The sequence below is a fragment of the Tricharina praecox genome (genome assembly GCF_024521635.1).
Source record: "Tricharina praecox strain CBS 144465 chromosome Unknown BZA05scaffold_1, whole genome shotgun sequence".
Taxonomy (NCBI): domain Eukaryota; kingdom Fungi; phylum Ascomycota; class Pezizomycetes; order Pezizales; family Pyronemataceae; genus Tricharina; species Tricharina praecox.
In genome coordinates, this window is record NW_026250403.1 from 181 (window position 1) to 21,136 (window position 20,956).

General features: G+C 55.3%; 7 protein-coding genes across 7 annotated transcripts; 2 read left to right on the top strand and 5 right to left on the bottom strand.

Moving 5' to 3' along the window:
- Positions 1–720: 720 nt before the first annotated feature.
- BZA05DRAFT_345363 (exoglucanase-6A) lies at positions 721–2,643 on the bottom strand. Its single transcript, XM_051481172.1, has 4 exons — positions 2,291–2,643; positions 1,925–2,222; positions 1,332–1,862; positions 721–1,265 (listed from the first exon to the last, which is right to left on the bottom strand). The coding sequence occupies exons 1-4, from the start codon at positions 2,427–2,429 to the stop codon at positions 866–868; spliced, it is 1,368 nt and encodes a 455-aa protein (XP_051343909.1). The 5' UTR covers positions 2,430–2,643; the 3' UTR covers positions 721–865.
- Positions 2,644–4,469: 1,826 nt separating this feature from the next.
- On the bottom strand, positions 4,470–5,926 carry BZA05DRAFT_380791 (uncharacterized protein). Its single transcript, XM_051481923.1, has 4 exons — positions 5,653–5,926; positions 5,249–5,578; positions 4,831–5,187; positions 4,470–4,770 (listed from the first exon to the last, which is right to left on the bottom strand). The coding sequence occupies exons 1-4, from the start codon at positions 5,824–5,826 to the stop codon at positions 4,714–4,716; spliced, it is 918 nt and encodes a 305-aa protein (XP_051343910.1). The 5' UTR covers positions 5,827–5,926; the 3' UTR covers positions 4,470–4,713.
- Positions 5,927–6,354: 428 nt separating this feature from the next.
- On the top strand, positions 6,355–8,698 carry BZA05DRAFT_17 (uncharacterized protein). Its single transcript, XM_051479195.1, has 3 exons — positions 6,355–6,644; positions 6,780–7,115; positions 7,165–8,698. Exons 1-3 carry the CDS (start codon positions 6,579–6,581, stop codon positions 8,536–8,538), a joined length of 1,776 nt encoding a protein of 591 aa, XP_051343911.1. The 5' UTR covers positions 6,355–6,578; the 3' UTR covers positions 8,539–8,698.
- A 1-nt stretch (position 8,699) lies between these two features.
- Positions 8,700–11,209, bottom strand: BZA05DRAFT_33 (amidase signature domain-containing protein). The gene is made up of 3 exons (XM_051480514.1): positions 10,461–11,209; positions 9,139–10,408; positions 8,700–9,072 (listed from the first exon to the last, which is right to left on the bottom strand). Exons 1-3 carry the CDS (start codon positions 11,035–11,037, stop codon positions 8,721–8,723), a joined length of 2,199 nt encoding a protein of 732 aa, XP_051343912.1. The 5' UTR covers positions 11,038–11,209; the 3' UTR covers positions 8,700–8,720.
- A 458-nt stretch (positions 11,210–11,667) lies between these two features.
- BZA05DRAFT_37 (permease for cytosine/purines, uracil, thiamine, allantoin-domain-containing protein) lies at positions 11,668–13,941 on the top strand. Its single transcript, XM_051481641.1, has 7 exons — positions 11,668–11,955; positions 12,017–12,122; positions 12,173–12,266; positions 12,320–12,407; positions 12,464–12,740; positions 12,794–13,190; positions 13,252–13,941. The coding sequence occupies exons 1-7, from the start codon at positions 11,841–11,843 to the stop codon at positions 13,831–13,833; spliced, it is 1,659 nt and encodes a 552-aa protein (XP_051343913.1). The 5' UTR covers positions 11,668–11,840; the 3' UTR covers positions 13,834–13,941.
- A 1,121-nt stretch (positions 13,942–15,062) lies between these two features.
- Positions 15,063–16,950, bottom strand: BZA05DRAFT_380813 (S-adenosyl-L-methionine-dependent methyltransferase). The gene is made up of 8 exons (XM_051481924.1): positions 16,664–16,950; positions 16,539–16,588; positions 16,368–16,476; positions 16,283–16,296; positions 16,100–16,228; positions 15,828–16,025; positions 15,348–15,767; positions 15,063–15,266 (listed from the first exon to the last, which is right to left on the bottom strand). Exons 1-8 carry the CDS (start codon positions 16,694–16,696, stop codon positions 15,185–15,187), a joined length of 1,035 nt encoding a protein of 344 aa, XP_051343914.1. The 5' UTR covers positions 16,697–16,950; the 3' UTR covers positions 15,063–15,184.
- A 1,837-nt stretch (positions 16,951–18,787) lies between these two features.
- BZA05DRAFT_380821 (uncharacterized protein) lies at positions 18,788–20,024 on the bottom strand. Its single transcript, XM_051481925.1, has one exon. It carries the CDS (start codon positions 19,878–19,880, stop codon positions 19,242–19,244), a length of 639 nt encoding a protein of 212 aa, XP_051343915.1. The 5' UTR covers positions 19,881–20,024; the 3' UTR covers positions 18,788–19,241.
- Between the last annotated feature and the right edge of the window lie 932 nt (positions 20,025–20,956).

Here is a 20,956-nt window from a genome sequence, read left to right on the forward strand (position 1 = left end):
GAAGTCCCGGTGGCGCGGGCGTTGAGGTAGTCGTATGATACGCGGCTCAAACACAGTGTCTGGTGCGCAGTGAGAGCTGGCTTTGTCTGGAAGGCTTCGTCGCAGATGAGGCAAACATGGACCTTGGAAGTAGTGGGTCGGCGTGACATGTCGGATGTCTGTCAGTGCGAGGTGTTGAGGCTGGTAGGAAGAGATGGGAAAAGTGGTGGGTGAAGTAGGGAAGGAGGAGAGCGAGTGGGGGGAGAGAGCGAGAGGGAGGTGTGAGTTGAGCTGAAGAGGGAGTTGTGAGTTAAGCTGAAAGTGAGAGAGTTGAAATGAAGCTAGTGAGCTGTTACGGAGTGTTAACTCTGGTCAGCCGAGTGAGCTGTGGTGTTGGGGGAAGTTTAGTGTGCGTTGAGAAGGAACAACCACCGGGAATCATTCCAATGCGCATCACAGATAGCACTCGCAATCAAACGTGACGGTCTGGTCTTGGCACTCTGATCACACTCTATTCACATGCAGGCACCGTATGATTAAATAAGAAAAGAAAAATCTATCATAATCAGAGTTTGACAAGTTGACCCGGAGAGGTCGAATCCCATTTTAATTGGAGCTTAGGTGAATGCATCCAACTGGTTGCTATCGCCGATGTTGGGAACCACCACGGGCCCAACCTCACGTGGGTAGTTTCGAGGGTGAGTATTCGGCAGGAATCACACCGTCCAGATGGAGCACAATTCCAGTAGAAACAATAATACATTCCATTTTCATCCTCCATTTCTCCAAAAATACATCTAATAATACATGGGGCAATTTTCATAAACGAGTGTTATCCTATATCCATCTCCTCCTCCTCATCTTCCCCACATCAATCCGCACGCACTTAGAAGGCAGGGCTAGCGTTGGTCAACAGCTGCTCGAAGTAAGCCTGGAACCAAGTTCCAGCCTCAGGAGCGGGCTTCAGGGCGTCGCTGAGGCCACAGTGGGAGTCGTAACGGGTAGCGCTGGTGTCTGAAGTACCGTCGGACTCACCTCCGGGCTTGACCCAGACGAAGGCATCGACGGAAGCGTGTCCGGTGTCGCTGGTGGGCCTCATGCCGAAGCCGGTGCCGATGGCATTGCACCAGTCACCCTGCAGGAGCTGGCCGGTGGGCTGCTTTCCACTGCGGCCCTGGTCGACGATGTGGTGGGTGTCGGTCCAGCCCTGTCCGGCGAGCGCGGCGGTGACGGCCTCGACGTAGCGCTTCTCGTCGCAGTTGGGGTTGGGGGTGGTGTATGAGGGGCTGTGAGGACGACAAGATCAGTATAAATCTCTCGAGAGAAGCGCAGAGGGAGGAAGTGAAACATACCAGGTAGCGAGCGACCATCCGTTGTAGTTAGCGACGTTGGTAGCGAGACCACGGAGGTTTGCGGGGGAACCGGCATCCTTCCAGATCTGCGCGTACAGGGTCGCGGCACCGGGAAGGTTGGCGGGCCAACCTAGCCATCCTCCGTGACCACCGTCAATGTACATGGACACGTTGGGCAGGGCGAGCTGCTTGATGGCGTAAACTGTGAGAGTCTTGTACGTCTCGGCGGCGTTGGCACACTTGGTGACACCCATGTTGGTGACCATGTTGGCCAGGGAATCGGGCTCGATGACGAGGACGATGGGGATGTCGGAGAAGTCGAGGAGCGTCGCGCGGATCACATCGATGTACTCGGTCTTGTAGAGCGCGGCACCGCCGTTGGCGATCGAGAGTTCACCGTTGGATGCGGCGGCAGCGCAATCACGGTCGGGAAGATCGTAGACGACGAAGGGGACGATCACGTTCTTGGCGCCGGAGGCACGGACAGTCGTGAGGTAGGTGCGCATGCTCGGGACCTTGGCGCGGGTATCGCTGTACGAGTGAAGCGTTAGTTATTGCTACCATAGCTGGCGAGGGCTTTAATTTGAACTTACAGCCAAGTGAACGAGGGGACATTGGCAACCTTTGCGGCAGCCGTGGCGAGGGCAGTCTTTCCAGCGGCGACCAGCGACGGGACGGCGATGCTGGAGACTTCCGAGGCGTAGTAGGGGTTTGCCCACTGGGTCTTTCCGGCGAAGGGGTTTCCAGTGGCCGTGACCACGGGGGCAGAGGTAACTCCAGATGTGACAACCGTAGTCGAGGGTCCGGCAGAAGTCGGGGTGGTCGAAGAAGGAACGGCGGTGGTGGCTGGGGCGGTGGTGGCCGCAGTGCCGGGAATACACTGGTGGTAGTCTATTTCCATATATCAGAATACGGCCTATGGTCTCGGTGATCCGAAGGATTTTTGATCAGGTACTCACAGGAATTGATGACCGAACAGGTGTATCCAGTGACACAGGTCGTGACACCGGTGTAGTTGATACCTCCACACTGCTGGTACGCACCCTGCTGGGCAGAGGCGGCAGCGATCATGGCGGCGGCGAGGAGAATGCTCTTCATTTTGGAAAAAGTGACTGGACTGTTTGGTGGTCTGCGGTAGCCGGAGAGAATGAATGTATGGCTCAGTGAATGTAGTGGCTGCTGCGGATGAGGATTCAAAGTGGAACGGACGGTCCAATGATCTTATATACCGTGAAGCCTACGATATAGACAAAATCAAGCCATCGCGCTCGGAGTCCATCCTCATCCGCAGGCCTCGCGCAATTCCGGGGCGAAGATGGAGTTGATCCGTCTAAGTGACGTGAGTGAGAAGTCAATGGGACGAGGGTAGGAGTGCACGTCAATTTGGGGAGACAGGGAGCGTTGAGGTAGCAGATATATTGGACCGCTAGTGGAGTACTATGCCGGTGGGCTAAATCTGCAGGAAGAATGGGCAACACCATGCGCATCAATCTTCCGCACCTAGCATATGCGAGATTTCGGAAGAAGGAGGCTGTAGGGTAGGCGGGGTAGCGAGGCGTGAATCCGGGGACACCCTCACGTGGAGACAGGAACGCGGTGGGGGCTGAGGGCGGCGAGGGCGGGCGATTTTTCCGATTATGCCGTTCCTAGAAAGTATGTAGGTAGGAGAACACCGGGAAAGCTCCCAGAAAGCCTGGCTACTAGGTAGCACCGCTGGCCGCACGTTTGCCATTTCGACTGAGATTCGGACGAGAACTCGAAAACTTCCATGCGGCGATGATAGAGAAGCCCCTCCTACTAGTCGACCAAAACCATCAGATACTGTATGCCCGACTCCCGATCATTCAAGCCACCATTCCCCCCAAGTCTATGAGACGAAATAGTTAGCATGGTGTGGAATGCATCGCCATGGGTATACCTGGGAATATTTCCGAACACGACGGATAAACACATCGGGTGCCAGGGGCGACGGTATTACCGGGCCGTAGGATTTCCAAAAATGTGCAGCCAGAGTCGCCGCAAAGTTGCTCCGCAAAGATCCTGCAATGATCAATAGAGGCGTTTCGTCCGGGTGATGAACGTCGAATAGCATTCTCCGCCAAGTTTAACGAAGGAAACGAATGCAGTCGTCGGCAAGGACGGGATTGCGGGATCGCGAGATTGCGGGATTGCACAGTTAATCTGGCCGGGAAAAGAAAAGTAGTGGATTATCAACGTGAGTAGTGTTCGAAAGTCTTCCGAACGGAGGCAACGGCGTGTGAGGCCGCTAGGTATGGGATAATACGTAGGTGGCCCCACCGGAGGTGAAGAAAAGGTTTCCGTGCAAGGTTAAGCAGCCAGGCACCATGCAGGAACTTCGGGTTCACGCGAGAGCCCACCCCCGCAGTTTCCCTACACCTCTATGGCAAGACGTTCCGGTCACAAGTTCGAGGTTCTGCACCGCCCGTCTTACTTAAATCGCGTCCTATTCTTCAGAGTAAGTAAGCACAAAACTTAAACGAGGTTCTTCAGCGCCCGTCGTAACGCATCGTTCTTGGCATTGATTGCATAACCTGTCCAAAACCAAAAAAAGTCGGTCCGGTGGCGGGGCGAGGCGACCCATAACCAGCCAAAGCCACAACCAACAATCCAACGTGATGCCATGACACCTTCAATTTTATGGACTGCAGTCCGGACTGGACTGCGACGCCGCGACGCGCAACTCAACCGTTCACAAGAGAAAAAACCCCCATTTATAGCGACCGTAGGAAATTTGATTTGATGCGAACGAAATAGAGTCCATATTGAACTGAAGTCTTATAGTGATGGTTGTGGGAGTTCTCTCTCTGTACCTCCGCGCGCGCACCACAGGAGCCTCTGACATGAGTTGTGGCTGAATTCTCAATCAGGTAGTTTGTTTACGTCTTGGGAGCATAGGACGGACAGGAGTTACGCCCAAGTTTTCCTGTGCATACTTTGCCCGGCGTCGTCAGCCTCGTCCATAGCCTCGACGATGTGCTTGATTTTGATCCCTGCACCCACCCCTGCACCCACCCCTGCAACCCTCCGTTGCTGTGACGACCTATGTAAGACGGGCGGTGCAGAACCTCGATAGTGACATGTCAGTCTGTACCTTGCATGACATGCCAACAGCCTTGCCTTGCCTTGTTCCTTCTGAGGCTTTCCGGCGGAACGACGTCGGAGAGAGGGCTATATGTCAACCGTCACTTATATGATGTGCTCACGCGTAAAACGAAATCAAGCGCGCGCGCACGTTCCATTGACAAGTCTCTCGTTCTCGTTCAACCCCAGCTAACCAACATCAAGACGCTCCGCGTTTCGGGCCGTCCTTCCATAGTCCACCCGCTCATCGCCGTCCGTCGATCCACATAACATCTGACATCTACCACTGCTCACTCTCAAAGTACTCCTTCAGCGAACGTGGTGCCTCCTCCAGCAACTATCGACAGTCAGCGTTTATTCCTCATATTTTCACACAAAAAAAAACACGCTCTCTTACCTCGATCGCGCTCGTCAAATTCTGCTCAGCATTGGCCCCGAAATATTTATAATCACGAACCAACAAGAAATTCTCGAGCATCTCCTGCGCGATCTTCTCGTTTGGCAGGAAGCCCTTCCACACGTCCGCCGGCGGCTCAGCGTACTGCGCCTTCTTGCCCGTCACCTCCTTGAAGGTGTCGACGATCTCCTGTCCGCTCCACCAGCCACTGGCGGCGAGAACATTGGCGTTGAGGAGTTGCTCGCGGTGGAGCAGGATCGACGCCACGAATTTGCCCGTATCCGTGCCGGCCGAGAAGAGTGGGAACTTTGTGGACGCTGGAACCGGCCAGGCGAGTGTGTACGAACCATCCTCACCCTACGCATCATTGTCAGTACCTATATGCCCGAGTTGGTTTTGTTGAGATGGGGAGATTGACCTTCTGCATTGCGCTCTTGAGGTTGCTCATGTAGAAGCCGGGGACAAAACTGGTCATGGGGACGCCCAACTCGCGGATGTAGGCATCGATCTCGGCCTTGCCGTCGAAATGCTCGACATTCGGAAGTGCGCCGTTGCTGAGGGTAGTGACGTTTGGCAGTGAACTCCAGACCAAGTGTTCAACGTTGAGCTCGGCGGAAACTTCGGCGATGTTGCGTCCTTGTTTCACCTCGGTCTCCTTCGACATGGTTTCCCAGAAGTTGGTGACCGCAAAGACGGCATTCGAGCCCTTGATGGCGGTGGCCAGCGATGACTTGTCCATCAAGTCCGCCTAAAGTCAACTTGTTAGCAGTGCGCGGGATAACCGGTATGTAGGAACATAGTAGTTTTTGGGTGGGGATATACCTTGACGACCTCGACGCCCTGGTCTGCCAGAGCCTTACCGGAGGGTTTGGACGGGTCCCTAGTGATGGCGCGGATGCGGAATTGCTTCGAGAGCTGGGGGTGCCCGAGAACGGTCCTGATGACGGAACCACCCTGGTTTCCAGTCGCACCGAAGACAGTAAGAAGTTTGCTCATGGCTGCTGCTGTTATTGGTTTTGCTTGTTTGTTTGTTTCGTTGTTTGTTTGGTGTAGAGCGATCGGAATGGTATGGTATGGTATGGTATGGTATGGTATGTTACTGAAGCTATTCGGACGTTTACGGGGGTGACGAGCTCTTGTTCTTATGCGAAGTCGAGTCCACCGAGATTCCCACCGCTCGAGATCGACCGACGCCGCAGCAACGTAAGTGTCATCATGATATCGCCATTCAACATTTCTAAGCAGAACTTTCCGCATGTGCAGACGTGAGGAGAATCCAAACCGGCGCACGCGAAGCCACCCAACGCACGGTGGAGAAGAGTTTCACCGGCCAACCCATGCTGCCGCCTTTCCCCGCAAAGCCCCACCGCACGAGAGTTGCCGTAAACGGCCTAGCTAGCCGTACAAGGCCGACCCTTGCTCACCCATTTAAGGCCGGCTGTCGCTCACTAAGCGTCCGTGACACGTGCAGTGCGGTCGCCAGAATTGCCCGCCGTGGGCTCGGGAGCGACCACTGACCAGTGGCGACTCACGAGTCAGTTTCGACCCAGTCCTCAATCCTGAGTAACTGCTATAGACAGCCACGGCCTGCAGGCTTCCTACCTATCTTCGGCGTATATAGGAGTCCAGACGTCGTGGATCGTGTTCCGTAGCACTCGCCGCCTCGCCCCCTCGCACGCTCGAGAATGACTACATAAGGAAGCAGCCGTCAAACAGTCCCGTCCAGCTGCCAGCATCCAGTTGCCTCGATGTCTTCTTCCGCCTCTCCTCGCCCGAGGCCTACCACAAGCTGCCTAGTCTGCCGGAAGCGAAAGGCAAGTGCCGTCACACAGACTCATCCCCCACCTCGCCCGCCCACGCGCTCCTTCAACCTTCATACTTCCTGTATAGCACTGTAGTTACTATAGACTATCTATCTTCCGTTCCTAACACTCGCTTGCCGTGTCCAGGTGAAGTGCGATCGCGTCCATCCTACCTGCGGAAAATGTCTGCAGAACGGCCTGCGCTGCAAATATGCGGCCCCGGGCACCAAGATCCGCTTCGTCGACGGCGATCCGAGCAGGCTCGCTCACCGTCCGCTGTCGAACGGCCTCGAAGATGAGCGCGAAGAGTTACAGCTTTTTCCTCCTTCACCTCTTCCTCCCCCTCCTCCGCCTCCACCTCCGCCTCAACGCTCGGGGCCGGACCCGCAATCTCTCGACGCTACGCAACGGACAGATGCCATCTTCAGCGGTGGCCGCTACCTCGGCGGTGTCTTTTGGGGGCTTGCGAATGATGGCAATCCCGTTCGTCATGGACTCCTGCTGTCCCCACTCACGCACTGACGGTACGTAGGATGATGTGCAGCGTCTGATATACGCCACTTGTGACCCATCCTCCAGCTACCTCGCCATTGACCTTGTCTTTTCCTCGTTACCGCCGCGTCACGAATGCGACGCGTATTTTGACGCCTTTCTCACCAGCATCAATCCAATCTTTCCGCTTGTCGACAGCACATGGGTAACGCACTGCTACGCTTCGTTGTGGACGTGCACTACTGCCATCGAGTCTTCCGAGCTACTCCTCATCGTCGCAGTTCTCCACGCTGGCCACATATGCACCACACCGGTTTCCACTAGCCCTCTAGATAACCTGTTCAAAGGTCTTCTGTCGGGCAGCACGTTTGAAAGTGCGCCAAATCTACAGCTGCTACAGGCATTCACGCTCTACCACTCCTCGAACGTATGCGAAGCACTGCCTCTGAGTTCCTACACCTTCCTTCCGGTTGCTGTAAGGACGGCCCAGCAGCTGGGTTTACACACCGCCACCGCCTGCGACCTTCGCCGGCGTCTGTGGTACCACCTCTTGTACCTCGACGTCGAAGCCTCCATTGCCAATGGCCTTCCCCGGATAGTGCACGAGGGGGACTACGACTGTCCGCCGCCGGTCCTCCCCGACCTCCAACCCGCCATGGCCCTCGCGCTCCAAGCACGCTGGGAGTGGACCACCAACATGCAGCGCTGGCTCCGGCAATCGAACTACGACGCCGAGCTCGAAGCCTTCACCCTCCACTGCCGCGACCTTTCCCAGAAAGCGGCGGCGATCACCGGCGATACTTGGGCGCGCGACTTCATCCTTCTACACCCACCGCGCGCGCGCTGCGTCCTCTCCCACCGCCAGCTGCGAAAAGGCCCCTGGCGGCCGATGGCAAGCCACGAATCGCCCGTGCACGCAGCCTCGCGCGAGTTCCTGCGCACATACATCTCCCTCGCTACGGTCGATGGCTCGCCCTACCAATGGTACCTTCCGGGACTAGTGCATCCACTACACGCCGTCATCATCCTTCTCCTACGTATGGAGCAAGCGTCTCACATACTGCTTCCGGAGTGTCCGGACAAGGCCCTACTAGAGGAAGCGTTTGCGCTAGTCGGCAACCGTGTGCTGCGCGGGCGGCTGACGCCGCAGACGGCGGGGCGCCCAAACACCGACGGAACCGTCTGGATCTACTGTCTACTCGGGAAACTGAAGCGGCGCGTGTGGAAGAAATGTGGGTGGAAAGGTGGCTGCGAGAATAGTAGGTTCTGTCTGCTGGGGATGGACGAGGACGAGAATTTTATGGGGCATGCAGAGGATAAGATGAAAACGACAGAGGTCGTCGGTGATAGTGCTGATGGATTAGAGTTTAGCTGGGAGGAGTGGGATCAGATGGTTGAGAAGTTTTTTGTTTGATTGTGGTGGCTTTACGGACAAGAGTATCGATGATATACCAATGTATCCAGCGAAGATTTTTTGCGAAGTTGTTTCAGCTCTCCTTGAGTTCTCATTCGCACTCACACACACCTTGTGGAAAAATGAATGTAGTCACAAGGATACCATTCACGAGTTCATTTGAACTAGGTACATGATTCCCATCACAGCTTAGCCCTCACCTCCCCCTCCTTCTCCACCTCCACCCGCTTCCCCACCTCAGCCTCAAACCTCGCAGCCAAGCCCAAGACGACATCGTCCATCCTCTCACCCCCCACTATAGTGACCGAGAACGGCAGTTTTACGCCGGTGGCAGCGTCCACATAAGTTCCGGCAGGAACCGCAATCGCACAGAGATCCAGGACGTTTCCGAAGTGCGTAAACGTGCCCAGCAGGGAATTCTCGCCGATGGGATCGTTCGCTACCTCCCGCATCGTGGGGTGTGCCGGCGCCGTCGGGACGAGAAGCACGTCTATTCCCTGCGGGGAGAAGATGGCTTGTGATTTCCGCCGCAAACTATTATGTGTCGGGCGGGGTTACTCAACTATACCTATTGGTAGTGGGAGGGAGGAGGGGGCTCACCTCATCATGGAGTGTAAATCGCGGTAAACATCCTCCGCCGTTGACCCGCGTTTCTTGACCGCGGCAAAGATCTCGCGGATGACGGGGTGCAGCTCGTCCTGATGCTGGTCCGCCCATCCCCTCGGCAGCCCGGCCAACCGCTCTGTCACAAAAGTGCCATCGTACAGTAACTTCCCCGCGGCCTCGAACACGGGCCATATACTCTGATCGCTCACGAGTTCTCCGCCCATATCCCGCATGCACTGCACCGCGGCGGAAAACAGCTGGCGGTACACGCCCGAACACACGCTTAAGCTCTGCTCACTGGGCACAGCAAACCTAAACCCGCCCTCGATTTCAGGGAAGGCATTAACCCACCTCTTTACCGCGGGCGCATGCTTCGCCATCCTATCCCTTTTGTCAAACCCTTTTGTCAGGCGCCACAGCTTTCTCGTGCACGCCACAGTGCGCGCAGTGTACGCGATGCAGTCGAGCGACTCGCACGCCGTCACCACGCCGCGGAAGCTAATCGTGCCCTTTGTTGGCTTGAAGCCCACGACGCCGTTGAAGCCCGCCGGGACACGGCCGGAGCCTGCAGTGTCCGTTGAGACGGCGAAGGAGGCCAGGCCCGAGCTCACGGATACGGCAGAGCCGGATGAGGAGCCGCCCGGGATGTGCGTGGCTGAGAAGGGGTTCGGTGGGATGCCGTGGGGGGACCGACAGCCGGTTAGGCCGGTTGCTAGTTGGTCGAGGTTGGATTTGCCGAGGGGGATGGCGCCGAGGGAGAGCAGGGTTGAGACTACGGTGGAGGAGACGGTGGGGGTGTAGGCTAGTGGGGGGCATGCGGTGGTGGTGGGTACACCGGCGAGGTCGATCGAGTCTTTGATCGAGAATGGGATGCCGTAGAGAGGAGGACGGGCTGTAGGATCTGGGAACGTTTTTTCTAGGGTTCGACAGGTTTCCGTGAGCTGGGCGAGCGGGATCAGGTGGATGAAGATGGCCGAACGCTGGGGGTGGGCGGTGATCCGCGCGTAGATGGCCCTGACCATTGCGTCCGGCGTGGTTATCCCAGATCTGTACGCTGCTGCGAGGGTGTTTATATCGAGCGAGTTTGGCGAATCGATTGACCAGTTTTGTGCCGTGGGAAGTGGTAAAAACGATGTGAGAGCCGACTTGATGGAGGAGAGAGTGCAGACGTAGCCAAACAGGCCGTCAGACCAATGGAGCATATCAAGGCTGGGCTGCTTGAATGCGGCATCGTTGTATCCGGCAGTGCACTCCTCCACCACGCCTGCACCCCCGGTTAGTTTCCATCGGCGTTGCAAGAACGGAGAGTAACTGACAGCACTGGAATCCGCGGTCATTCGCTTCCCGTACAGTGGTGCTGACACAGCATTCCGTCGTCACGCCCATCACCACCAGATGGGTCACGCCCATAGCCTGCAGCTCCTCGAGGAGGCAAGTGTTCCAAAACGCGCCCTTGCCGGGTTTATCGATGACAAGCTCATCCGGGAATGGCGCAACGAGCTCGTGAAGATCGTGGCCATGTTCGCCTCTGATCAGCAGACGGCTTCCAGGTAAACCCTCTTCTCCAATGACCTTCACTTTCCCCGGGCTCGAAGACTGACCCACCCGCCACAGCTTGGAAGGAGGGCAGTCGCTCAGGTCTGGAGCATGGCCCTCGCGAGTATGGATGACGGGCAGTTGGAGATCGCGGAAGAGTTGAAGAAGCTGTTTGCAGGCGGGGAGGATGGCCTGGACGGCTTCTAGTTGCGTGTCTGACTGAATATCGCCAAACCCGCCTGGGAAGAGGAAGTCCCGCTGGAGGTCGATTGCGAGCAGTGCCGTTCGTGCCAGAGGAGCTTGGAAGGGAAAGGGCTTCGCCGGAATGCTGGCCGCTGCTGGAAGGTGAGGTGACATCGTGAGAAATGGAAGTTTGGACTGTTGTTGAAGAAAAGGACCTGATTTCTCGGAGTTTTCACCTCAAGACTGTCTCTCGGCGATTGATTCGTTCTCCCGGTGCGGTGATAATGATATGACGATCAAGTGTAGTTGCTTTTTTCCTGAAACTCCTATCGTGTACGGAATGCGATCCTCAATTCCCACCATGCGAGTTTTTCTCGATACTCTAGATCACCCGTCAGTCCGCGGCCGTCGCCCTGGACAATCTTCACATGCGGGTTCGAAAAAAGGAATATACGAACGATTACTGGTTGTCTTTCTCGAGTTCGTGCAACACAGCATGATCACGATGACGGTTGTCACGATAAGCCGAAGCCCTAACCCAACTCCCTTCCCCGAAGCGACTCTGCACATGAAACCTCGCCAATACCCCCCACACTCATGGCTTTCCGTGGGGTATCGGAGGCTTTTCTAGGCCGATGGCAGCCCTGCGGGGTGCGGCCGTCGGCCCCAGGGGCCGGGCGAAGGCCATTCCACCATTCGTGGTCCACAGGTCGGCTCCGTATCGAAGTTGGTTGATGTGCACTTCCGAGTTCAGCCGTTCGGTATCAGTGTGGCTTGCTGGGAGGGACAGTATCATGGAGCCGATTGATATCAGGCCCGTTCGGACTGGGCAGCGTGGCCGGTCGAACGTCGCGGGGATAACAAACGTGGGCATAAAACTAGGCCACAACCTCCTCGGAGCCTAACGTCCCATCTTGTGCGGTTCTCCGAAATCAGAAGACATTGCGAGCGATTATCACCGGGTTTTACCGCACACGATGAAGACGTTTCCCTCACTATCAAATCTGGCCCAGCGCGTTCGTCCCCACGTCCGTGCTAAGGTGCCGTTCAAGGTTGGCATCTACGGCACTGATCCCAGATGGAGCAATGAAGGTGCGTCTCTACCCATACATGTCTCCGACAGAATTTTACCTAATCTCCGGAATCAAAAAAGACCTGGACCCTGTCCCGGTCAAGGCTCAGACTTGGGGGGGCATAGACTACTGGGCCTATTGGACCAGTGACATGCTGGCACCCCCTCTTGCGGCTACCGTCAGCACGTATGCAACCCCTCAATCTGTTGTGGTCGTGGCTTACAGTGACTGCTTAGTGTTATGTCGCTGGGCTTTACGGCTCGGGAGACGATTCCGATCGTGTTTTTCGGCTTCATGATCTGCAGCATCGTTGTTACATTGACCGGAAAGGTTGGCGTGGAGGTTCCATTCCCGTGGTGGTCTACAGGCTGAGAATGGGCTAGATGGGCGCTCAATACCACGTTGCGTATCCCGTGATCATCCGTGCGTCATTCGGCATGTACGGGTCGTATCCGGCCATCATCATCCGTGGTATGTATCTCGTGTCTCCTACCTCAATGCAGTGTCTCACGATGTTCTACGCCTAGCATTCGTGGCGATGATGTGGACCGCAATCCTGTGCGTGCAAGCCGGAGGCTTCCTACAGAACTGCATCGAGGCGATCTGGCCAGGCTTCAAGACGTTTCCGAACCACCTGCCAGCCGATGCCGGTATCGACTCGGCGGGCTTGCTGTGCTTCTTCCTGTACTGGATCTTGCAGACGCTGCTATCCATCATGCCGATCCATAAACTCCGGCTGCTGTTCCTTGCCAAAGCCATCATCGTGCCTCCTACCTTCATGGCACTCTTCCTCTGGGCGGTTATGTAAGTCTTATCCCCCCTTCGCCATCCACGGGATTCATCTGACATCTCCCCAGCGTCACCAAGGGCGGCGGCGAGCTAGTAACCGGCAAGATGGCCCTCACGACGCCGATGGGGCCGGCGTACTCTGCGCTCACCGGACTCAACGTGATAATCGGGCTATTCTCCAGCATGGCAGTGAACATGCCCGACTTCGGCCGGTTCTCACGGAACCATCTCCGCGGTCCGCACCAATACTTTGCGCTGCCCATCATCGGCACCCTCGGCGCACTGACGCCGATCTTTGTCACGTCCGCTCACTCGCACATCTGGGGCGAGTTCGAATGGTACATGCCCGCGGTCATTGCGAAGTTTGATTCCCGCGCCGCGAAGTTCTTTGTCGGTGCGTCGTTCATCTTGGCTACAATTGGCAATCAGATCGCTGCTGGGTCGTTTCCGTTTTCGAATGATATCGTGAGTTGCTCCATCCACTACATTCTCCGGACGCTCCTAGCTAACCTACCTACCTCTGCAGTCCGGTCTAGCCCCGCAATACATCAACATCTTCCGAGGCACTCTGCTCATCAGCATCTTCTGCGTGATCTCCACGCCATGGAACATAATCCGAGCCGCGTCGGGGCTGTTATCGTTCCTATCAGGCTACAGCTGCCTTATGGGCCCCTTGGCCGGAATAATCGTGACCGACTACTACATCCTGCGCGGGGGGAAGCTCGACATCCACGAGCTGTACAACGGCACGCCGGCGGGTAAGTACTGGTACACTGGCGGGTTCAACCTACGCGCGTTTGTCGCGTTCGTGGTTGGTTTTGCGCCGACTATGCCGGGGTTTGCGCGCGCGATTGCGGGAGCGGGGAAGGTAAATGTCGGTGCAGCGTGGAAGGTTTATACCTTCGCTTGGTTGTTTGGGTTCATGGCGGCGTCGGGGGCGTATTGGGGGATTTGTACTTATATTAGCTCACTGGGTGGGAGCCTGTGTGAGGAGGCCGTGTTGCCGCCGCATGTGGAGGATGTGCTGGTCGGTGTGGATGATGATGGGAGTGCGGCGCAGGTGGATGTGGAGAAGGCGGTTAGGGTTGTGGAGAAGGAGGAGGGCTGAGGCGTGGTTGTGGCCGTGCGTGGCTGTGATGAGTGACGATTCTCCTTGTTCTGTGATGGGCTTATTTGTGCATCTGGTAGTTCGCGATTGATCTCTTTGGAAGGCGGGCAACGCTTAGAATACTTATTTGTTAGCAATAGCTGATTTTCCCAAATTCCCGTAAAGTCTGCTCTGCTCATGGACTACCGGAAAGGTTGAGCCTTGGAACTCGGTATCCAGATGTGTCAACGTAGCCTCGCTTCGACGGTTATTGTTGTATGTATCAGGTTCAATAGCTGCTACAGTGCTACGCCGGCGTTTGATCTTTGGTCGCCTTCTACTCTCGGGATAAAACCTCAACACACGTTCCAAGCAGGCAACAGACGGTCCTACATAGATACTTGGTAGAAACCCCATCCCGAACCGAACGACAAACTATGATAGTTAATTATAACTAACCAGGAATTCCCGCATAGTCACTCACCACTGTTCCAACCTTCCAACCTGGCGATACCTGCCTAGCTACTACCTACCACTCATAGGGCTGAGCCGAATGGTACTACTCCGTGTGCTCACGTTCTGCCCGTGACCGTAACTATACTACATAGCTGGTACTGTCTTCTCTTAATTATTGGAGACTACCTCTCGTACATAGCAGAAGTCAAATGACAGTCCAAGCCAGGGTTCGAGCTCACTGCCGTTAACGGTGGAAAGCACGTGGAGGCCAACATGGAGACTTATGTTGCGATAGAGCCTCGGCCGTTCTACTATTGCAACGGCTCCCTCGCTAGTTACGGCTACCTAGCCTTCAATTGCCATCCGCGTAAATACTACCTACTCTATTTAAGCGATAACCATCCAGCCAACCACGACTACGTGCACATCACTGTGGCTCACTCGCGGCACCGATAGTTCACTAGCGGTCTCCGCTGAAAGTTTACCGCGTGTGATTACCGCGTGACTACCGTTGTTTACTAGTACTCAATAGTACAGTAGATGATTTGGTAGCTGTCTCGGCTCCCAAGCGGTTTCGCTTCTTATCGTGGATAAAGTTCATTCATTGGCTAGGTACTCTTATCTACACCACCCCACTCCATTCTGAGTGTTGGAGTAGGGCCAGAAGAAAGGAAAAACATACCACGACCATCTAGGTACAGAAACGAATTTGCTGTCGTTCAGTACATACAATAATTATCACAATCATAGATATCACGACAGAAAACACTCTACAATTTCACGTAATACTTTATCGTCGGACCTCAGACTTTTTTTGATTTGACATCCCTATTTGTACAACGCAAACCGCGGTACCTCTCAAATTAACGCCCCACCATATCTATCGTACAGCAACTTTTGTGTTCAATATGGCACATTAGGCTTCGGCGCTGGTGGGAGGGGTCGGCAGGGCGGCCGAGGCAACCTTCTTCAACGGCTTCTGCGCATACATGACGTACCTGTTGAACTTTGGATTAGACAGTGATTTTGTAAGGCGGCTGGGGGGGGGGGGGGGGGGGGGGGGGGGGAGGTGCACGTACTGCGGGTTCCAAACGTGAATCCTACGCTCGGAGATCTCGCGCTTAGTCGCGTCGACCAAGGCTACAACCTCGTCCAGTTGCATGCCGAGGAAACGGGTGAGCAGCGCTAGAGCGTATGCCTCGAAGCCGCTCATGGCAACGTACCACATCCATTTTCCGAGCTCCTTCTGGCGCTTGTCGAGGGGCCACAGACCGATCGGAGTCTTGTAGCAGTTCTGGACCGTGTCGACGAAGCCGGCGCCCGAGAGGAGCTCGGGCAGCTTGTGCGCATCGTTGAGAGAACGACCGGAGCGCTCCGCTGCCTTGTTGACCAGCTGGTAGTAGCGGTAAATCGCGGTTTCGGGTGTGTAGGTACCGTCGTCGCTCTTAACGGCAAAGGCGTACTCGTACAGCTCAATGTAACCACCCGGCTTGAGATGGCTTTGGAGTGGGCTGTTGTCAGCGACGGATGCTCAGGTTACACTGGGAAGTGAAACATACTTGAACGCCTGCTTGAGCAACTTTGGCCAGTCCTGGATCCCACCGGCGAGACCACGGATGTGAATCAAGTCGAAGTGGTTCTTGGGAAAGATCCAATCCTCCTCGGCGTCCTCGACCAGGATCTGGAGGTTCTGGGGAAGCCATCCCGGCTGGATCGGCGACAGGTCCGTTCCCACGACCGTGGCATCGGGGTACATCCTGCAGGAATGTGTTCAGCGGGAATTACGCGAAAAGCCAGCTAGCAGCTAAGCTGCCAGTAGATCAACTCTTACTCGGCACAGTCGATGGCCCAGATACCAGTACCCGTTCCAACATCGAGGATGTTTTTGGGCTTGATGACTGGGGCGAGATGGAGAGCGCCGCGCATGTGCAGCAGACTCAGATGATGCGCCATATCCAGACTGACGGTCGGTTAGCAGAGCGAAAGATGATAGGTGAAGGGGAAGCTAGTTTACCGGTCCTGCTCAGTCTATTCGCATCATCGCCGTAGTCAATACCGGTTGAGCGCTCGGGTTAAGGGAACAAGCAGTGGGTTATCACCTCATCGTTCGGAAGCGCATACTTGCCGGAGCGGTAAGCATGGTACCTACGACCGTTCTCGTAGGTGTAGCTGTAGATAGACGAGGCCAGAGACGGCGTCGCAGCCTCACTACTGCGCGGTTAAGAAATCATGAAAGCAAATATGGGGGTGGGAATTTCAGCGCAGCATACTCTCCACTCTCAAAGGCAGAGTCGTAAGGATCAGAATCTTGTCCTTCGTGCTGCACGATGCAAGAGCCGCGTACGTCAGTTACAATTCGAATTATCTTGCTTGCGCAGCAAATGAAAACACTTACCCATTCGGTGTCGACCGCAATGGGAGTCTGCATCTTGAGGGAGAATTGGAGCAGGTCGTGGGGAATGGAGGCCGGGAATGGAGGAGGGGAGGGGATGGAGTGGGGGAGAAGGGAGAGGGGAGAGAGAGGGCGACGAGGAGAAGGAGTGGGGGGAGGGAGGGAGAGGGTTGGTAATTGTGGTGTGATGTCGGTGGAGCAGGTGTGGAGGTTAGGGGGTGTAAGGGGGACGGGCGAGTTGAAGCAAATGCGGGGCGGTAACTTGTAGTTGCGGTTGGCATTGTGTGTAGTTGCATTGTAGATGTAGCCGCAGCAGTTCGGTGGCATCCATTCACGTCAAGTTTCGACCCCTCCCATGTAGCTGTCAGTCAACCGCCTTAGCTTGCAGCAGCTTCTGCCCGCAGGGGGGTCCAGTTTACTACTAGTAACCGCTCCAGAGTACGCGGAGTGAGCCCCAACTAACCATCAAGCGCCCGAAAGTGACTTGTTCCCAGTACTAGGAAGTCACTACTGCTTAAGTACTCATGGGGGACCTCCAAGTGCGAGGTAAGTACTTGTAACTGCTATGTATAAGTACTTGTTACCCTTTTCCCCGCCAGTAGGATGGATCAGCTGGATGTGCGTCGACGCAATGTATCCGCGATCGAGAAACTCGGTAGCACACCCGCCAGATCGCACATACTGATAGGCGGGCGGAGTACTTTGGGTGGGTCCGGAGTTGTGTAGGTGACCGGGATCTAAACCTGATGGGAGCGCAGAATTGATAGGTATCTGACCTCCCGGAATGCTAGTGATGCCACGGTCGATATCGCACCGAGTGGGGAGAAGAAGGAAAAGTAAAAGAAGAAGCCGAAGGAGAGCCAGCGCCGAGGAGAAGCGCGACCGAAAATGATGGCGCAAATCGCCTCGATGGATCTTGAGACAGGTCCAATGACAGGTCCAATAGACAACTAATAGTACTCTGGTTACTACCAATAGTACCGTATTTACCATAAGCTCCCCGCCCGTAGCGCCACTTCAACTCTTGCAGATCTCCACCGTCTCCGCTCCGCCTCCGGTAGTTGAAGTCTCCTTTAGCTAAAACCATCTTCTTAGTGCCTACTCCACGCCAGCTGATGCGTGCTAGAGTAAAGTAGAGCGGGCTAACCCGGAAAACTCTCCAGGTTCAGCGGGACGGGACACGACACGACACGACGCGAGTGGCACGACATGACGGCAAGGGATCCCAAGATATAGTTAATCCGACTTTGCTCGAGGGGACTCTCCTCAGGGGAGCGCAACTCATGTATCCGGGGGCCTGGCGCTCGACCGGGCCTCCAGTTCCACTGGCCACCGCCGGAACGGGCTGAAGAGCCAGCGGATAACCCGATCAGTGGTGAACTGAGGCCCGGTAACGAACATACATACTTCCTTACCTATAGGTAAGTAATGTATGTAGGTAGGTGTGATACTACATACTCTGCATAGTTCCGAGAGTCGAGTACCTACATATTCACATACCTACTCCAGAAGAAGGAGAGCCACGGGAGGAAGCTGGCAGACGGAAGGACACACCCAGGCTCCAGAGCCCTTCCGAAGCACTTGTAGATGATACCTAGGTGCGATAATGGAGGCTGTACACTCTGACCTATGATCGGTCTCCGAATATTCCTTCTGCTCTGTAGAATCGTTGAAGTAGGTATGTATGTCCAACTGTGAGTAGGTAGGACTGAGCAAAGACCTCCTACCTATGCATAAGTACCTAGGCGGGTACATGGAGTAAGTGGAGGAGGTATGTACCGGTAGATAGTATGGTATATGCCGTAGGTCCGCGGCCCCACGTTCGCAGCCCTTCCCGGGTGACTGGCCGCAAGGCCGCGGCCGATCAGTGACCGAACGAGCAGTGCGCTTTGCGTATATACATAGGGCAAAGGATCGACAAGTCTGGCGCAGAAAATCAACGTGGGGGCATAATATTCATTCGCATTCTTGCACGGTATGTACCGTAATAGCCTGATCCTTCCCATCCAAGCGAAAACGATCAGCATCCTCCGCCGCATCCTACATATGTATCCGGCGCGGCGCCAACGGTTGGAAGCTCCGTAGTTCGGCGCAGGGAGCTGCCGCTACTCTATGTATTATGTAGGTAATAACTAGAACCTGAAGTCTTGAAGGGGATGTATTTGGAATGGAACCTGAAGTCGTGCAGTCCTGAAGTGGATGTACCCACGCGGTGCAGAGTAGGTATACCAACTATATCGTATCATCGCGAGACATCGACAGATTGACAGCCGAGTGGATGATTACTATGGACATGCGCCACAATTACCGTTAGATACCGTTGCCCCGGCCTTGGGAGCGGCCCGACGGCTGGCCCAACCACCAATCCATCCAGTTGTCCTTCCCGAACCCCATCAACCGGTTGGCCAGCTATGCTGGAATACATAGAGTGCATGCTATTACTCTAGCTACCCTAGCCCCGCAAAAATCATAACCAACCCCAGTACTCCACAGCCGTAACCCTTCAACCCCACCCCAAGAGAAAAAAAAAACTCCTACCAAAATAATTACAACTTTTTATCCCAGAACGTCCTCCACCCGACTAAAACAACATAGCCGGCCTAGCCAGCATCTTCATCTCGAGCGACGAATTCCACACGCCACAGATCCAGACCGCAATGAGTAGCTCTCGCATGCGTGCATCATCGCCGTAGCCCTCCGCCAGCTCGAGGGCCCTGACCTCCGCCTCGCCAGTTTTATACATGAACCCCCTAGCGAGGACCTCACCAGTGACCGCGTCCTCAATAGCGTCGTGCTTAACCTTCAGCGCGGGCCTGTCCTCGCCGGTACGGAGATTCCCGAGCGGCGTGTGCAGGAACACCAACCCGCGCTCCTTGGGCCGCGACTGGAACGCGCTGGCGACGAGGTGGTACTGCGCGCGCGTGCTGCCCGACGTCAGCTGGAAGCCGACGAACGGGAGGCGCATGATCTTGTAGACATCGCGGTAGCGCGGGAGGGAGGATGAGGAGGTGCTCGAGGTCGAGGGCACCGCGCCCGAGATGATGAGCTCTTGTAGCCGCGTCGTCAGCGGCGAGGGGATGTGGTAGCTCGGCTGCGACGACGACGTCGTGCACGTGATCAGTGTGTCGTGCGTCGACGGCGGGAGCGTGTACGTGACCTTGGTGGGCTCGTAGGGCGGCGGGTCGCGGGAGAAGATCGAAAGCGCTTTGTGGATGGACATGTGCGGTCGTTTGGTTTGGGTCGTTAGGTTCCTTGTTGGCTGGTGTTGTCTGCTGTTTGCGGGGGAAGCTCTAGGTGTGAATTGCAAAGTTGCGCAGACGATGGAGGCGGCCCTTTACATAACGCTGCCGTGATGTCACACGGGGCTGTGCAAACTTGGTTGTCCAGTGGCACAGTGGCACAATGGTCCTAGAAAAGTATTGCTTAGTCGTCTCGGCGTAGGAACACGGGCTCGGCTCCGAGACTGCACTGCCGATGTTCGCAAGAACTCCAATTCATCGCGGCAGTGGCTGGGTACCGTAATTTCTCACTCAAGAGGTATCTCAAAAGGTGTTCCGTATCAAGCATCGTGGTCTCTGATATGAGCGACAATTCTATGACAACTATATGTTCTTATTTACTTTGCTTCCCATTCAGGCAATAACGTGTCGGCACACCAAGCACAAAAGAAACAGAACTGAGATATTATTTCCTCTTAGTCGAGTGATAGCCAGCAGCCAGAAAGAACCGCTGTCGCCAACTACTCAGGTAGATCTTCGTGCACGCCCGTTCATTCAGTCTACTCCATGCGAGGGCGGAGGCTAGACCAGTATCCACATAGGTCCATACGACGGCCCATTCTTCGCACTCCACGGTACTATATCTACATCAAGTAGCTACTGGTATCTATTCAACTCCAACATGACACCAGGCACAACCTCACCGGTTCGGAGAACATGCAGATACATTTCCATTACCACAAAGCAGCAAAACAATATAAACCAACTACCAGCCAAAAGGAGTAATCAATAAAAGCGGCACAAAAGCGATGCAAATAACATCCAGAAACCTCGCCAGGAGTCATTCCATCAACCAGATACACTAAAAAAAACGAACACGCCAAAATGTTCACCAAAAATAAAACGCCACAAAACATCGAAAGGAACGACAGCATAGCGGAGTGCGATAGGAACCCATAATCTCACTCGCCCTGGTGGTCATCGTCATCACGTAGAGAGTGCGCCCACGAATTGGAACGTCCGCGGTTCCGCATTTCGACGGGAGCCCTCGCCCATTCGTCCCACGCGAATTCTGGAT

What these genes read in the sequence shown, in the direction of transcription:
- BZA05DRAFT_345363 (XM_051481172.1), bottom strand. Translation starts at nt 2,429, where the DNA reads ATGAAGAGCATTCTCCTCGCCGCCGCCATGATCGCTGCCGCCTCTGCC. An exon ending in GTCCCCTCGTTCACTTGGCT is followed by an intron (nt 1,863 to 1,924) that starts GTAAGTTCAAAT and finishes TCACTCGTACAG; the next exon opens with CGATACCCGCGCCAAGGTCC. An exon ending in GGATGGTCGCTCGCTACCTG is followed by an intron (nt 1,266 to 1,331) that starts GTATGTTTCACT and finishes TCGTCCTCACAG; the next exon opens with CCCCTCATACACCACCCCCA.
- BZA05DRAFT_380791 (XM_051481923.1), bottom strand. Translation starts at nt 5,826, where the DNA reads ATGAGCAAACTTCTTACTGTCTTCGGTGCGACTGGAAACCAGGGTGGT. An exon ending in TCAAGAGCGCAATGCAGAAG is followed by an intron (nt 5,188 to 5,248) that starts GTCAATCTCCCC and finishes AATGATGCGTAG; the next exon opens with GGTGAGGATGGTTCGTACAC. An exon ending in ATTTGACGAGCGCGATCGAG is followed by an intron (nt 4,771 to 4,830) that starts GTAAGAGAGCGT and finishes GACTGTCGATAG; the next exon opens with TTGCTGGAGGAGGCACCACG.
- BZA05DRAFT_17 (XM_051479195.1), top strand. Translation starts at nt 6,579, where the DNA reads ATGTCTTCTTCCGCCTCTCCTCGCCCGAGGCCTACCACAAGCTGCCTA. An exon ending in TAGTCTGCCGGAAGCGAAAG is followed by an intron (nt 6,645 to 6,779) that starts GCAAGTGCCGTC and finishes TGCCGTGTCCAG; the next exon opens with GTGAAGTGCGATCGCGTCCA. An exon ending in TTGCGAATGATGGCAATCCC is followed by an intron (nt 7,116 to 7,164) that starts GTTCGTCATGGA and finishes GACGGTACGTAG; the next exon opens with GATGATGTGCAGCGTCTGAT.
- BZA05DRAFT_33 (XM_051480514.1), bottom strand. Translation starts at nt 11,037, where the DNA reads ATGTCACCTCACCTTCCAGCAGCGGCCAGCATTCCGGCGAAGCCCTTT. An exon ending in TGACCGCGGATTCCAGTGCT is followed by an intron (nt 10,409 to 10,460) that starts GTCAGTTACTCT and finishes CCGGGGGTGCAG; the next exon opens with GCGTGGTGGAGGAGTGCACT. An exon ending in GATTTACACTCCATGATGAG is followed by an intron (nt 9,073 to 9,138) that starts GTGAGCCCCCTC and finishes GACACATAATAG; the next exon opens with TTTGCGGCGGAAATCACAAG.
- BZA05DRAFT_37 (XM_051481641.1), top strand. Translation starts at nt 11,841, where the DNA reads ATGAAGACGTTTCCCTCACTATCAAATCTGGCCCAGCGCGTTCGTCCC. An exon ending in TCCCAGATGGAGCAATGAAG is followed by an intron (nt 11,956 to 12,016) that starts GTGCGTCTCTAC and finishes GAATCAAAAAAG; the next exon opens with ACCTGGACCCTGTCCCGGTC. An exon ending in TTGTTACATTGACCGGAAAG is followed by an intron (nt 12,267 to 12,319) that starts GTTGGCGTGGAG and finishes AGAATGGGCTAG; the next exon opens with ATGGGCGCTCAATACCACGT.
- BZA05DRAFT_380813 (XM_051481924.1), bottom strand. Translation starts at nt 16,696, where the DNA reads ATGCAGACTCCCATTGCGGTCGACACCGAATGG. An exon ending in TCTGCCTTTGAGAGTGGAGA is followed by an intron (nt 16,477 to 16,538) that starts GTATGCTGCGCT and finishes ACCGCGCAGTAG; the next exon opens with TGAGGCTGCGACGCCGTCTC. An exon ending in TTGCTCAAGCAGGCGTTCAA is followed by an intron (nt 15,768 to 15,827) that starts GTATGTTTCACT and finishes CCCACTCCAAAG; the next exon opens with CCATCTCAAGCCGGGTGGTT.
- BZA05DRAFT_380821 (XM_051481925.1), bottom strand. Translation starts at nt 19,880, where the DNA reads ATGTCCATCCACAAAGCGCTTTCGATCTTCTCCCGCGACCCGCCGCCC.